Source organism: Telmatherina bonti (assembly GCF_933228915.1).
Source record: "Telmatherina bonti genome assembly, chromosome: 12".
Lineage (NCBI taxonomy): Eukaryota > Metazoa > Chordata > Actinopteri > Atheriniformes > Telmatherinidae > Telmatherina > Telmatherina bonti.
Window position 1 is genome coordinate 11219078 of NC_136610.1, and position 17178 is coordinate 11236255.

The following is a 17178-nucleotide window of genomic DNA, read 5'->3' on the forward strand; positions in this document are numbered from 1 at the left end:
TAAATGGTAATGAGGAACTCTGGCTGTTCTCAGAACAGAAAGGAAAAAAAAATCAAAACTTCTGCCTAGTGGTGTAACTGGGAAAGGCGGTTTTTCCCACAGCAGGACAATACAGACTCTACTGTGGCAATTAAAGCTTGTCACATTTTCAGAACTCCTCCAAAACACAAAGTGGTACCCAAGGACTCTTCAGCATCGACAGGTCAGAGTGATGACAAGCCAGGAAAGGACAGCAGTCTCTGATCCTCGTATTAATTTATTCTCTGCCTTGTTTGGTGAAAGGATAAAGTCAAGTGTCCTCTGGGAGCATGTATGTCTGCAGTGCTGAGCCCTTTTTGTCTTTTAAGGTCTTTGTAGTTTCCCCAGAGGTGCTTACAGCTTGATATGTTTGTTGTTCAAAGAATGAACCAGTTTAGCTTTTTGGACTTCTTTTGTCGAAGAAAAAGGAAAGGCCTTTTGACAGTGCGTCCACTTTGTTTGCACAAGCTTCGTTTATCTAAAAACACTACAGATATAAAGGGCTTCCCTTGGTGTTAGGGAAAAATAATTTATTGATATAAACATGAATTAATACTCTTGCGTTTTAGGGTTTATGCCTTTTAATTCAAAGAAGTTTTAAAATGTCATAGTTTTTAGATGAGGTTTAATGATGAAGATAACAGTGGATGTCGCAGTTGCATGGAAAAATACCGTGACGGTTGATTTAGTTTTCCCTTTGGAAACTACTTTTAGGCACTACTTTCTCACCAAAGTGTTTTCTTTTTATCTTGGGGACTTAAGCTCATATTTTCATGGTGTCAGTAAATGAGGAAAATGTTTTATGCTGAATTTAATTATTGACCAACTGACCAAGGTTTTGACTTTTGTAGTTATAATGCATTGTTGTAACATGCTGGGAATATTTTGGCACTTTAGATCAATGGTTGTCTAATGTTTTTTTTAGCAATGCACCTCTAGTGGAGTAATTTTTCAGCCAAATACTCCTTCACCACCTCAAAGCATTTTTGGTTTGAAACAGAAGTAAGCACAATGTTGTGCCATCGGCATCCAATTATTTTAAATCTGTCATTGAAAAAACATTTAGAATTTTGAACACAACTTGTTCAGCAATGTCTGTGCTCATTTCATCTGTCCTGCGGCACAAAAATGGCACAAATTTGAGTTTTTTCCTTGCGTTTTTTAACATCATCTCTGCCGTTGTGTAGACTATAGATACTATATGCAGGTTATATGTAGATATCCATATGTTTTTTCTCTGTCTGGTCTCTGTCTACTGTCTTCTCTTTTTTCTCTTTTTTTTTATTTTTTCTGTTCTCTTTCTATCCGTATTCTCTCCTCTCCAGTGTGGTCCAGTAGTACAATGCAAACTCTGTAATCCAAACACTTATAACACTCATTTAAAATAAATAGAGAAATAAAATAAGAATTTAGAATATGAAGGTGATCACTATATCTATAAATCTCTTGTCAAATCAAATGTGCTCAGCAGAACACAGCACCCAGACCATTATTCTGCTTGCGTCAATGCTGAACAAGACAAAAAGAAACAGTTGAGACATATGACATATTTCTGGCCCTTTAGCACCACCTGAGTATTGATAAATACCACAGCCCATCTGAGTATTGTTACTTACCATACCCATCCCTTTATGACCACCGTGTGCTACCTTTGGATGACTACTTGTCTAAAAATTGTCCACTCAAAGATAATTGACCATGTCTCTTCAGTAACTCTCAAGTTAATTAGTTCCCCACTTCTCTGAAGCATCAAAACATAAAATAGTTTTGTATTGTAATTGATCTGAAGTCTAATAATTTTTTTTAAAAATGAAAATTTCAAGCCCTAGACGTAGATTTAATGAGTGTCTCCTTTCCCCCCCTTTGTCAGATTCTGTGAAAGCACCTGTGAACAGTGCATTTTCTGGGGCAGCTCTCCTGTGTTTCTGGTGCTGTAATTGGTATTTGACTGACTCCAGCACATCTTTTCAGTGTTTGTTTCATTTTTTGGCATCGTTCAGGTGTCATACAATGAAATGTTCCATTTCCAGCAAATTACATGGCAGGCTAGAAAGGTCTGTTGATGACATTTTCATGTTCCACAATGCGCTGCCCAAAAGAAAAAAAAAAGAAAAAGAGGAGGCACCAATAAAAAGAAAAACCCAAACAATGCCTGATTGTCATGCTCCAGAACCAAAATATCTGGTTTGGTTTTATTCATGTATTAATATTATATTAAAGTTGCTTACTGAAAGCTTTTTTATGAACGTTGTGATTATTTCCTTGACAGACAGAATTATTCTTTATTCAGGATCTACATGAGTCACGTACTGGATGTCAGACAAGCTGGCAGAAAAGTAATTTTCTGGGATTTTATTCCTCGTACATTTTTGGATGGACTAAAAGCCGTGTTTGTTTTCAGCATACTTTACAAGATGAATGGCAGGCAGACATGAGAACCTTTTCATTTCTTAAGCTGAGATTTCAGCTGCTATCTCCCTGCCGCCGCTGCCCGCTCATGAATGTGACCATTTTGTACTCATAATCTGATATGACCTTTTCCATCTTACTCTGGAAACATGATTGCTCGCGCGATGGCCTGCCTTTTTATTTTTCTCAAGATCCACATCAGTTATTTCAAAATCATGGTTTCAGAACAGGCTGATATGTATTTATTCATGAAACCGGGCTCCAGACAAACAGCAAGCATCAATATTTATCATATTCTTCTACAGTTGTACAATGTAGTGCAATCATTTCCTCAATTGCCGTCTTTGGTTTAGAAGGTAAACATTAGTCCTGTGTTTGTTGTTAACTTCACCCTCAGGGTAATATCGTGCCTTTTTTTTTTTTTTTTTTTTAAATTTTTAAGTGTTAACACATACATGTCAACAAAACACACTTCGCTCTGTTAGTGCTTACTACATGGCTCAAGAGGCTTTTAAAGATTAAATTGCTTGTTGGATGCTTTTTAGAAGAAGCACATGCTTGTCACTACATGTTTTTTTTTTTTTTTTTTCGTGATGTTTTTATTCGGTATTTTCACTTAAATCGACAGTAGAGGTTAATATCCAAGCACTAATCATGTATTGCGTGTCTACGTGCACCTCTATCCATATACAGCACTAGAAGTAAAGTGTTTTTAGAGAACCTCCTCTGCTAAAATGTCAGATATTAAATCTTCAATAACTCTCCTTGTTATCCACTTGTTTAGTTCTTGGTATGTCTACATTTTATATATTTACCAAGAAAATGTCATGGTTGGTAGTTGAAGTATGATAGACCCAGTTCCAAGACAGACACCTATCCCTCCACTGTTTATGTTGCAATGACACTCATCGCTACGGAGCCCCCCAGGGGACACTGGGGACTTTTTCTTTTCTTTTGCGTTCCTTTTGCATCTGCTCTTTTTGTTCCAAGCATAATCTTATCATTCTGACGTGTCATTCTGTTATTCCATGAACCTGATGGACCTGACAGATCCACCAGGTTGGGCTCACTACAGTATCCTCTCTGTGTGCGAGAATAAAAGCTTCCTCATCCCTGTTGATGGTGTTCTTGAATCCCTTTCTGATTTCTATTCCGGTTTCCTCCTTAATTCATCTTTTGTCTTTGTCTCTCTCTTCTTCAATGACTTTATAATTAAGTTGGTTTGCCTCACCTGGCAGATCTGCGATGGAAAAACAGCTGATCAACGACCCATTACAGCAGTCAGACGCTTCTGAGGAAGAGTGCAGACAGAATAGTCTCAGAAATCTATAATGCATTTGCCTATTATGATGTAATCCCATTTTTTATGCAATTAACGTGTTAATTTTCAATGATTAACAGCAGCTGAGCGGTTACACTATCAGTCATGAAAATGAATTGAAATTGGTATATTTACATCAATAAATCGTATCAGCTGAACTTGCCTGAACACACAAAGATACATCACTAAAGCAGCAGCATTCGTACACAGATTACAAGAAATTTCTTGGTCAGCACTTGTAATTATTCTGTTGAAGCACTACAACATACATCCTTTGTTAAAGCTGGGGTGGGTAATCTTGCTCAGATACTTTTTTTTTTTTTTACTCTGTGCGAAATGTTTCCTCGTCCTGATAGTAGTCTGTACAATTTGTAATCATGAACAATAAGAAATATAGTTAGACCCTTCAGTTTACTGTAAATCTGTAAAAACTCTGAACAATCAAAACGTTCAGGCCAAATTGAAGTTGGTCATTCATTATATTTTATAAGCTTCTTCCCCGACCCGGCTTGGTTTATTTGCCTCGTCCTGCTAAACAGCTGAGAAAGAGAAAACTGTTGGTGGAAAAAGCTGCGAACTAGAAAAGCACTTGGAGAGCACAAACCTTCGCCATGGCATTTAAAAAATTCCTGGATCCAAACGGGGATCTGGATCCCCACCAAACTTAAACCTGTTCTTGCTTTTCACATTTCCAACAACTCGCAAAAATTTAATTAAAATCCACCCCTAAATTTTTAAGTTATCTTGAACACAGATAAATGCCGGTAAAAACATAATCTCCTTGGCGGAGGTAGGAAAACAGCGTTGGATCAATCAAGGAGCAAAACCAGAAGGGGAGGAGCCAAGACAGGGTGCTTCTTTTACATCTTGCTAGCTCCCCAACATTACCTTCCCCCAGCTTTAACAGAATGTCAGGTGTATGTGTGTGTTATGTTGACTTGATGCTGAGAGGGAGAGATGCAGACCAGTAAAATCTAAAGGAACTGATCAAACGGCTTTAACGGGCTGTGAACACTCCTGTAGACATGTAGTCAGTGTCTGTGAGGGAGCGCAAATGTACTGCATAAGAATGAAAAACTTATTACCTTGTAACGCAAAAGGAAAAAAAAAAATCTTCTCGTGGGGAGCTTTCTGTGCTCCACATACCTTCTGGGAATTTAATTTATTTTGATGACCTTGTCTTTGAAGAAAACTGTATTTTGTTTCCTCTCGCATCTGTCATAATACTGAACTTTGGAAATACCATGGCACCAGGTTCGTTCTCACAAATCTTCAACCAACCAATGCTCAGTTCGAGGACTGACTGTTGTTTCTCTGCCATGCTCTCTGTAAAGTTATTACTTATTTTATATTTTCTGAACCCATCCCTTATCCTCTGATTGACTCCGGCCCTTCACTTATTGACTCTTCCCCCGCTACTCCTCCAGAATAGCTAACACGGCAAGTATTCGACCAGAGACTGGAACATAATTATGAGCTTCACAAGTCACGTCTCTGAAACGATTGATGACCACTGACCAAACTGGGATTTGCCCAGATCAGTGCTGTACATCTGTGACCTGATGATCAGATTTAAAATCTTAAGAACTTCATTCTACGAGGAAAGGCTGACAAACAACCAAGCAGTTCCGGAAAGATGCGGAGGAGTGTCTTCTGTGGGAATCTTTATCTTTGAGCTTTGCAGAGCCTTTCCTGAGACCCAAAAGCTTTCTTCGATAAACACACAGCACAGTGTATGATAATGGCCAGTTTTAATAAATCCATGACATTTGTAGTGTTACTCCAATGATTTTTGGTCAGTTTAGGGCAGAAATTTGGGGATATGACCACCTGGACTTGTACCCATCACGCCATCTTCCACTCACTAGTTTTACTGCTGCGACGATCAGCTTGAAACTACTTGTAAGCATATGCCACTCAGTAAGTCATCGTATGTTTTGTTAATCTAATTTTTCTTATTTTCATTTGTAATTGTACCCTGAAGATATTTAGTATCGTATTGAGGCTTTTCTAGTTAAAGTTTGAATAAAAGTAAAGTCGCCATCATACATAGAATAGATTGCAGTTCCTCCAGCAGACTGTCACCTTCTGACTAAATGAATCCTTGCATACCCTCAAAGAGAAGAGTCGCAATGACAACTTCTGTTACCTTGTATTTTTGTCATTTCAAACAACCATGAGCCACGATAAATTGAATTGGCAGCTTTGAATTGATAACTGGGATTGTACGTTCCTGTTTCCCAGGCTAGTGGTTTTGATTGCTTTCACAGCATATCCTAAGGGCTGAAGTGTTCCATTTAATTCCCTGAGAAATCTGAACCATTTTCTCCCAAATACAGAAGAAGTTTAGTTAGGACACAGCCACCTCCTTCAACAAATGTTTGTAATTACATTGCAAGAAAATGTTTGCACTTCTCTGCAGGCGACTGATATGTGTGCGTCCTTGCCTTGATATATAACGCTTCTTCTTCAAATTAAATTTCTTTTCATTTTGTGCTGTAGCCATGATGACTCACGTTGGCTGGAAGGGAATATATACATGACTGATGTGAGAGTTTAAGGCTCACTCCACAACTCATCATTTCACTAAAAGAAAACTAAAGAGAGTTAATCAAATCTACCATATTTTCCTGCTTGCTATTACATAATATTCAAGATTGGTTTTACATTTCATCGTTTAATATGTAAGAATTGTTTATTAAAGACCAAACCTCACTTTTAAATACATTATATTATGAAGTTTTCCTTTTTTGGTATATTTTTAATTGATTGTATAAACTGGATTTTTTTTGCGTGTAGCACATTAGCTTGAGATACACTAGTGATGCTCAGGACACTTTTACCAAATTAACTGGTCAGTAATATCCAGTCTGTTTACAACAAACTAGAACTAGAGTTCTCAACAGCCAGTGTCCGGCAGGCTTTAGATTTATCCCTGCTCCAACGCACCTGACTCAAATTAATTTGTCATTGGATAGATCTCAACTATTGAATCCATTTCCTTTGAATCCGGTGTGTTGGAGACCAGGAAAGCACCTTAATCCTACAGAACAATTACCCTCAAGGACTAGAGTTTGAAATCCCCAGTGTGGTATTCCAACACCAGCCATGGTTTCCTCTTTTTGTGCAGTACAGAGAAGACACTGTGGTAGCTCACATCCCATCTAGTGGTACAAAGTTGTACTGCAGAAAAGGTAGCCCACCCCACAAGTTTCTCTGTTCTACATCTCAGAATAAGTGTTATTCAACATTTTTAACACTATTTAATATTGAGTTTTTTACGTTTTCGACTTTGTTTTTCCTTTAAAGCACTACCATTTGATTGTAAAACTGTGCTCACCCACAATAATACACTGACATTTCTTATATTTATTTCTGATGCTGTTGCTGTACTACAGCATCCTCATGGCTGAGAACAGTCATGACACCCAGTCTGGAGAATCATTTTGCTACTTTATTTTACTTTACCACATGCCAGCAACTAGATATCATTACACTTACCATTTTAAACATGCACACAATTGCTGATTTTTCCAAATTAATGCGGTAAAAACATTTTTGGACCAAGAGTGGAAAAGAAAGTGAGAAAGTGACAGATTCCAGAGCCACATTTCCCCATAACCAGCCGATGGTAACTCAGCCTTTCTTCTTTGACAGAGATTTGAATATATCCTTTCTTTAGACCAGGACTACTCAATTTGGTCCCACGAGGACTGTGGTGAATGGCTCCAAAATCCTGTGAGGATCTGCTCAGTGACTCAGTATTTGAGTCCGGTGCGTTGGAGCAGGCACACTTTGAAATTATGCAGGATTGTTGCCTTTATAAGATTGAACTGAGTAGCTCTGCTTTAGACGTCTAATTTCAGTATTGCATCTTTGTTATTCATTTTCAAAAGAGTCAATGGGACTGTAATGTTGCTCCTTAAAGGGATATTGCAAAGTTATTAATCCAGTAGGCTCTTGGAGAAGAGTTTTGCAGGCTCTGCTTACTCATCAGGGTAAGGACAAACTTTGATTGCTGAGTCAACTCAGAGATAAAGTGTTACAGAGAACAGAGAGGTGAGCCAGAGGTCATGTTTGTACAGAAATCTAGGACAAAAAGGGGGTGGGAGAGGAGTGAAATTATTCAAATGAGGCAGCAGAGGAGGTGAATTTAATGCCATGGTAATGATCATAAGAGATAACGCTGTTTAGTTAGGTGATGTACTCTACACACGACTGAAGAGAATATGCTTGTCAGCATATTTAAGAGTTTATAGTGTGACTTCTTTATACTTCGTAGATAAGTCACTGACAAGGTGGTTTCTATGGTAGTCACCAAAGGTCTATAAACATCATGAAGCTGCGGGCTGCGGCTCAGGAGGTAAGGCCAGAAAGAAGGTCAGTGGTTTGATCCTTAGCTTTAACGGTCTACATACTATCATATATCTATATATCTCAAACCACTGACCTTCTTTTTGGCCTTACCTCCTGAGCCGCAGCCCTCCTGACATCTCCAGAGACCTGCAGTTTCTCTTGATTTTGCTGGAGAGCCCAACACCCCAGAGAGTCTATTTCAGTGAACACATATGCCACTTCTGCTGCATCAGAGGTAGCTCCTGTTTGCTTTAATAACTTTGATGTTGCTGGCCATACCCAGGTTGAGATTTAGGGATCTCTGAAAGGTTCACAAATTTCAGAGCACAGCTTGATTCAAGGACAGCTCTGGATCTGCTGTAACTGGAACAATACGGCAAGGTAAGCAAATCGTTGGCTGGGGAGTATTTTAGCTTTTGCTTTAAAAAGGCACTGTCTGTTGTTCTCACCTTTTGCTAAATCAGATCCTCTGTCTGTGGAAGTTTGAGATGCTGCTGGTGGATCTGCACTGAGTAGTCCCATCCTGAGTTAATTAATAGTAGCTTATGTAGATCCCAACAGTTCAGATGAAACAACCTGTGAGCCTGCTGGGCAAACTGGGCCCAACTACATCTTTAATGAGCCACAGTACACCAAGCAGAAGATCATCCTACACCAGGAGGGTTTAATAAAAGTCTGCTGTGGCCCTCCCTCAGCTGGAGGCAGCCTGGTCCTGTAGCTCCTTCCTGGGTGGTGTTAGCTGGTGGGAAGGTGAAGAAAGAAGATAGTTGGACATCCTTCCGTACATTCTGGTTTACTACGTAGAAAAGAGAGCTCTGGGCCTCTCTATCCATCCTTAATTCAGCCTCAGAGCATCCCAACTGCTGGTCATGGCTTTGTAGCTCTGGAGAAAATTGACTTTGTCTGGATAAAGAGCTGTCTCTCTCAGCGGATTTAAAAAGCTGTGGGCTTGGTTGAGAAACTGCCTGCTGCTGAAAGTTAAAAGCTGCCAGATCCCTACTTCTCTCCTCAGCTCTGCGTGCATCCTTTTATTTCCTTCTTCTGGCTATCGTTTTTTTTTTTTTTTTTTTTTAACTTCTTCAAATCTCTCTGTTGATGCTGATGGGTGTGGGAAAAAAAAACCCCACCAGTCTTTGTAGTTGAATAACATCCTGAATGTGACTGTTAAAAGCATTAAAAATAGTCACCTACTTTATTAGTACAAAGCTTTAATGAATTCTCAGCTTAGATTTTCATACAATATTCACATCAAAATATGTTGCACATAACATGTAACCTGTTCGCACTCATTTGGTTGTAACCCAGAGACTGAAACTAAAGCTTTGTTGGTTTTTGTACTGAATGGTGGCTAATCTCCAAGCATTGTGGATAATAACAGAATTTCAAACTCAATGCTGTAAACAAGGATGGTGCTGGTTAATTAATGAAAAAAAAACATTTGAAAACAGTAAAGGTTTTCATTATTTGGCCTACAGTCTACATTAAAAGGCATTAAAATCTGACATTACGCCAAGCTGGAATCAGCCATTGGCAGCTTTTCAGTTTGGACATGGAGTAGATGTGAACATTTCCTGCTTCGACTGGGAGCTGGGACTGTTGCTGCACTACAACGGGCCTCTTGTGAGGGCTTTTGGACGACGGAGGGCCTACCGCAGCACCTGCTGCTCATTGACAAGAATAAACAATATCTGCTTTCACATCTGTCTCTAATAACATCAAAGAAAGTTGCCATTTTGTTGCTAATCGCTTTACTGAAATAGGAGTCAACTTAGGCTACGTTCACAGTACAGGCTGAAGTGACGTAAATCCGATGTTTTTGCCCCGATGCGACCTGTAACCGATCTTTTCTTAACAGTCTGAACGACACAGATCTAATATTTTCAAATGCGACCCAGGCCGCTTGGATATGTGGTCCTAAATCCGATATGTATCTGATCTTTTGCCATGCGACTTCAGTCTGAACGGTCAGGTCACGTTAATCCACGACAAACGTCATTATTCTGTGTTTGTTGTTTATGAAATCTTTATCGGTAAATGCGGTCACATCACTCTCCCACCAATCCTGACTGCGACTCCGTACCCAAACGTTTCTCTCTACAGTTGTTGCTGCCACAGCTCCACAAAAGGCCTTGACCAAAACTTTTACTTTCGTCTTCCGTAAACGTCTCCTTAAAACGGACCCATTCACAACGTTCTGGCTACGGTTGGACAAAACATTTAACTTTTTTTTTTTTTTTTTTTACTTTTATGTTTGGACAAAACTTTTAAAATAGCAAATGCTCTGCTGCCATCCATATTTACTTCTGCAAACACAAAGACGTCACACGCACGCTCACTGCACGTCGCCGTGTCTTCTACGCATGCGGGATGCTTCTGGTGCGCATAAGGTTCACACAGGAGATCACATAAAAGTCACATTTGATCGGAAATGTGAACAGACTTTCAAAAAATTTGGATTTCACAAAAACATCCGATATGAGCAGCAAGCCCTGCAGTCTGAACGTAGCCTTAGTTTGAAGGAATGTTTCTATATTCAGTAGTTGTTTTTTTGTTTTTTTTGTTTTTTTACCAAATCATTTCTTTATATATTTTCAGAGGGAAAGTGCAGCAGTTTCTTGAAACATGTCTCAACATAAATAGATATACAGTATATGAAGCAAGTACAGATGTAGAGAAGCCATTTATATTCTTCAGCTCAGCCTTTTAGACAAGTTTTCTAGTCATTTCTTTAAATGGTTTTTAAGCGTGGTTCACTAGACTTTGCAATGGTCTTCGGCTGTGTTTTGTTTTGTTCTCTGTAAAGATGATCACAGACCACTTCTATAGAACGGGACTCTTTTTAGTTACTGTAGTTTTGTTTTTGTTCAGACACTTCTTTATTTTCCCTCCACTTGTCCAGTTACTCAAACGTTTTGAGGTTATATTACCAAGGTTTGAGGGAATGACTTTTTGTGAATCCTCTTGTTGCTGCAAATCCCCTTTTTTCTGTTTATCAACCGGTGTTGCTGTGGGAAGAAATGATGCGATTTTAGACACATTCAGCCCCTTTGATTCAAGTCCTCGACCCTATACTCTGAAAGTCTGCTTCATGGATGTGGTTTGCCATCTAATGCAGGATTTTTAGAAAGCCTGGAGAACTATTGCTTGAGACTACTTTAAAAGATCACAAGAAGATCGTGCTGCTGGAAAGAAAAATCTGAAGAAATGAGCTGTAGTTTCTGACTTTTTCTGCAAAAAATAGGAATTCAGCATGTTTTCATTACTGGGTTTGGAAGAAATCATTTTGCTTGGGTAATTTTGTTACAAGAAACAAAACTTAGAGGAATAAAGAATAAAAAAGCGTTAGTGACATATTAGAGATAAAATGGAGCAAGGAGCTCCATAATGTTCAAAGATCTCTGAAGTCTGACACTGAAGAGACTTTCTGTGATCATGAGGGCTTTACACTTTGATAATATTGCTATATCCTGTGCTTAGATACGCTTCTATTGTGTTACAAATCCGAGATCGAGTTACGTACATAAATCAGATAGCTGGTATTTGTTGGGTGAGATTTTAGAGTTTGACATCTGTTCGTTCAATGGCTTTTTGATTCTGGTCTCTTTTATCTCGCACCTTTTTAATTTACCTCTCCATCTGAAGCTGACATTACTATCCTCACTCTTGACTTTACCCCACCCCCATCCTCATCCTCAGCCTCATCTTCTCCCTCCCTCTGTGGTTGTCTTTGTCATTCACAGTAAGCAGGATGCTCTATGGCATACCAAAGCTCCAGTAAGTGGAAAGAAAATTGAGTAGTTTTGCTTTGTTTCTGTAAGATCGGAGGTTGTGCAGCCAAATTAGCGTGCTGGGAGCGTACCACTCCCAGCCCTTTGAAGCTGCCTGATGATCCCGTTTCTGCCTCTCTCTCTCAGGGGACAGCAGCAAGCCTTTTAGCTACAGCCTTGTGGTTTATTTGCTGTGAAGGCTCAGCATATTCTTTAAGTTGGCCGTGCTTCTTCTCCCCCTTCTCTCCCATCTCCAACTCCCCCCCCACAGTCCTCTCTCACAGACCAGCCTGCCTTGTTTGATGGCTTGGAAAGCTTCAAATGCAGTTTGAATAGCACCCTTCAACAACACATCCCCAGAAGTGGCAGGTTTACGCTCTGGGAGCACGTGGCAGCAGGGTGCTTTCGGCACACTCGTCACATGAAAACTCGACCTTGCCGTTGTCCCGTAGGTTTATTTGACGGACTTGAACATGCACTGGCAAGCGATTGATTATGGTTCAAAGAGTCTTTTATCAGCTGATGGTAATGTGTGACCGACGCACAGAGAGAACAAGAACACCTGACTTGTCCTCTCAGCTCACAACAGAGAAGATGGCAACGGACACGGTCTGAGATGAAGACTGTGTGTATGTGTGTGTGTTTTTCTCAGATGTATCCTTGTGCAGACATTCCACACCGTTAAGCAGGGATGGACACGCACCCTTCAGTTTGAGCTAAATGAAGCTGCATCTCAAAGCAGACAATTGTTTTTGCACGGCCGGTTGTTGCTGTTTATTCTCGTCTCCATAGCAACCTGTCAAGGTGACTCTGCTCTGGTCCCCTATGATTTTAGCAGCATGATTTCAGCTCAAACTGCCGCATGAAAAACAATCTTGTCATCCACAGTTTTGTCTGAAACCAGTGGGAATCCCTCCAGTCTCCTTATTAATTTCTTTCCTCTGGACTCGCCATCATCGCTTTGACCCCATCCGTCTTTTTTCACTCCTTCTCCCTTTCCCTTCCTTCATCACAGAACATTCCTTCTGTTCTATAAACCTTTTCTTGCCCCTTTTCTGACTCTCCTGCCTCTTGTGTCACTTTTATTTTTTAATGTGCAGTGTTTAATTTTAATTTGTGGAGTGTTGTTGTTTGTTGTTTTATTGTTCAGGACTTTGGGCAGCTGCTGCTGTAGAAATGTGCTTTATAAATAAACTTGAACTTTTAAATGAAAAAAAAACATTGTTTAGACACAACATTGTTTAGATGAAAAAAGACGGTCTGTACTCGAGAGACTGTATAGCAGAATGCTGTGATCACCAAATTTAAAAGGCAATCATTTTTTGCTGCTTTCTATTCGCTGATATTGGGAGCTTCAGGATGATTGCGAGGCCCAAGTTGCGATGCCAGGAGTGCATATTTATGCATGAGTAAAATAGCTTTAAGCTCGCATCAAAAATGCCTCAACCAATTATGAAGCTTTTTATCTGAGAGGCGCCGTCAGCGTGAGAGGAAATTTGAAACGGCTCTGAAATCACATGTGATAAACAAAGCAAAAGGTGATTTTTAATGTGGACAGATATGACAAGTTCTCTTTAAAATCATAGCGTTGAGTTGACATTCGAACAGCCTACCTTGTGTAGGTGGGGCTTTTATATATTTTTTTTATTCATTTTAAACAACAGCGGATCCGTAGGAGCTCTGGTAACAGCACACTCGCTTCTGAGCACAGATGTGATCTGGCTCATTTAAATAATGACCACAGCAATTTACGGAGCGCAACCCAAATTAGTGTGAAGTCGCAGAACAAGCAGACCTGTTGACAATCAAGAGCAGACTAAATAGACTTCACTTGTTGCTGTCTACAGGTGCAACACCTGCTTGCTACTCCATTTATCTGCTAAAAATATTTGATTAGATTATAAAAATCCTTTTATCTGCCATGTTATGTAACCTCATTTTCAGTTCAATAAAATTCAGACTCCAAAGTTTTAGGAATGCTCAGGACCATGGATGGCACAGAGAAGTGAAGTAATCATAAGGCTGTTAAAGCTTAACCTTTTCAAATAACCAAACTACAGAAAACAATTTGAACTTGTTTGATTGTCAGAGGAAATAGCACAATTGTTGAAATGAAACATTTCAACGAATGAGATATGCCTCATTTTCTAAGATAAACTTTTGGTTAGAAAAAAAAGAAAAGATGAGATGTTTGCTACATGCAGCCAAAAATGATTTTACTATTATTGGTGGTTAAAAAAAAATTAATAACATTTGAAGATGACAGCACTGCTTTGTGTACTGACACTTGCTTATTCATTTCTAGCCTATTCTAGCAAGATTTTGAGTTTGATGCACGCTGCAACTGGAAGGCAGTGAAGCGTGATAAGCAGCAGAGTGACATGGGCATGGGCTGGTTGAAGACCAGACATGCTCCTGCATTCTGAATCATCTGCAGGGGTTTAACCAAGCATAGAGGCAGACCTGCCAGTAAGGAATTGCAGTAGTCAATGCGTTAAATGACCAGAGCCTGGACCAAGAGCTGCGTCATGTTTTCGGTCAGGTACAATCTGATTCTCTTGATGTTGTAGAGAGCAAATTGGTCAGTGCGGGCAGCTGAGGCAACATGGACCCTAACAGTCAACTGGTTGTCCACTATAATACCAAGATTCCATGCAGCAGACGTAAGCACAAGTGTGATAGTCAAACTTCACAAAAATTTTTTTTTTTTTTAAAAAGTCGCGCTTCACACTTATTTGCATAGGTAAGGCAGGATTGATTCGACAATGAGCTTAGTCTTGGACTGATTTAGTTGAATGTAGTGACCGTTCATCCATGCAGAGATATCAGCAAGGCACACTGATCTCATTGAAAAGGTGGTGTCATCAGGTGGGAAGGAAAGGAAAAGCTGAGTGTCATCAGCATAACAGTGGTTGAAGAAACCGTGAGAGCTTATAACTGCGCAAAGTGAAGAGGTATATAATGAAAAGAGAGGAGGGCCAAGCACCAGTCCCTGGAGCACCCATGTTTTCAACCCATGCAATTTGGACATTTCCCTTTGCCAGATACTCTAAAAGATCTTCCTATGAGGGGAACCATTAGAGGACAGATCCAGAGATGCCAAGCTCTGAGAGTGTGGGAAGGAGAATCTGATGGTTGACTGTGTCAGAAGCAGCAAACAGGTCCAGCAGAATTAGGACTGAGGACTGACCAGTGGATTTGGAAAGTAACAGGGAATCAGTAACAGACAGGAGAACAATTTCAGTGAAGTGACTTTGCCTAAAACCGGACTGATATGGATCGAACAAGTTTTTACCATGGAGGAACTGTGAAACCTGACTGATGACTGCGCATTCTAGTAGTTGTGACATGAACAAAACCAGTGAGATTGGTCAGTAGCTTTCAACCTGGACTGGGTTGATTGTGGGCTTCTTCAGCAGTGAGGTACCCGAGCTTGCTTGAAGACGGAAAGAAAGACTCCAGATTCGAGAGAGGAGTTGATAATATGGGTTACAGCAGATATTATTGTAGGTAGAAAGCTCTGCAGGATGTCTATAGGGACTGGATCAAGAGTACAGGTAGTGGGTTTTGAGTTTAATAGACCTTTAGTGACTTTGTCCTCATTTAGAGGGGGGAAAGAGCAGAGTGAGGCACCACTAGCTAAATGTGGCAAACTGAGTTGGTCAGGGCTACTGATGGTAGCAACCTTTTCAGTAAAATAGGATACAAACACTCCTGCAGTCAGCACAGTGGGTTGCTGAGCAGGTGGTGGAGAAAGAAAAGAGTTAAAGGCTATGAATAGTTATCGTGTGTTGGTAGCATTGCAGATCTTGTTCTGATAAAAGTCTATCTTGGCAGCCTTTAGGCTGGATGGGAAAAGTGTGGATTTTTGCTGGTACTCAAACAAGGCATTATCCTGGCGCAACAGTCTGCCTGTATTTCTTAAACTGTAAATAAAGCGTTTTTTGGCTTAAAGTTTCCAAACATGCTGCCAAATCCTACTCTCTCTATGGCAGAGGTTGATCCTTCTCTAATTCCTTTTAGCCTTAGTGCTCATCAGTCCTCTGGAAAGCATTGACTGAATGCTGCACCAGTCTTTAATATTATCCTAAACTATTTCCAACCCTCTGTATGTTTGCCTTTCACACATGGCAAGTCACTGCTTGCGTTTCTCTGTTTAGTCACTAAAATAATATAAATGAAGGGCATGCTGAGCTTGCAAACTGCTTGTGACGTAGCAAACAGGCTGTAAATCCAGGTTTTCCATCCAGTATGTCTAAACTCTGAGAAAACCAGGAGACAAATGTGTGAATGTTTAATGAATTTCATCAACATGTTTAATATATTAAATGTACATTTATCATTTTGATATCTGACTCATGAACAACTTCTTTTTCTGTTCCTCTGCCTCATCCAGGTGCCCTCGCCATCATGATACCGGAGCTGGACCTTGTCATCTCCTTGGTAGGCTCAGTCAGCAGCAGTTTCCTGGCGCTTATCTTTCCACCCATCCTGCAGCTCTTTGCTTTCCACACGGAGGGCCTGTCACCGCTGGTGACCATCAAGAACCTTATCATCAGCGTGGTGGGGCTGATCGGCTTCCTCGCAGGAACCTACATCGCCATCGAGCAAATCATCGCCCGTAACGGGCTCAAGCACGAAGAGACTCTCTCCACCTACATGGTGCAGTGATGACGTGAAGTGACTGTTGGCACAGGCCATTTTAAAACATTTTAGGGCACTTTTTTTTTTTTTTATCTCTATTCTGATTTTCTGCCATCAGACATGGATATTAATTTTATTACATCACCTGTTTCACCGTCCTTTTGTGTCCAACAGTCAGGTTTAACAAAGCCTCTTTTATTTAGCTCAGTCCAACAGTAAATTTAAATCACAGACTCAAAACTTCCTCCATGGAGGAGATGAATAGAGTTTAGAGGATATTCAGAGGTAATATATAATATTTACAGACTGAATATATTCAGATATTGAGTGTTTCAGTCAGAAAATCAACCTACCTCAATAATCGTTATAAGTTTTAACATCCAGATTCGGCACTGTCGCTGACCCTCGTCCCAAACAGCTGCCCATTTACAGCTTCTAGTAGTTGAGCCGTCGACTAGCTCCTTTAGAAAAACACAAAAGGAAGACAAAAATAATGCACTTTGATTTATGCCTTATTGAATGAAATGGTGATCCATTTCACAAACTTTAGATAAACTCATTTAGTAATCACTTTTGTGAAAAGAAAAAGAAATTTATTCTTTGATGAAGAGTTGAAGACGTTGGTTGGGTGAAAATTGTGCTTTTCAATTTTGCTCATTACAT

At 39.9% G+C, this 17178-nt stretch overlaps 1 protein-coding gene across 1 annotated transcript in view; it reads left to right on the forward strand.

The window, feature by feature from the left end:
• The window catches only part of slc36a1 (solute carrier family 36 member 1), a 69267-nt gene extending 52684 nt beyond the window's left edge, over positions 1-16583 (forward strand). The window contains exon 12 of the mRNA XM_079249752.1: positions 16268-16583. Coding sequence (XP_079105878.1) covers positions 16268-16542 — 275 coding nt within the window. The 3' untranslated portion in view covers positions 16543-16583. The remainder of the gene's footprint in view (positions 1-16267) is intronic.
• Positions 16584-17178: the final 595 nt, after the last annotated feature.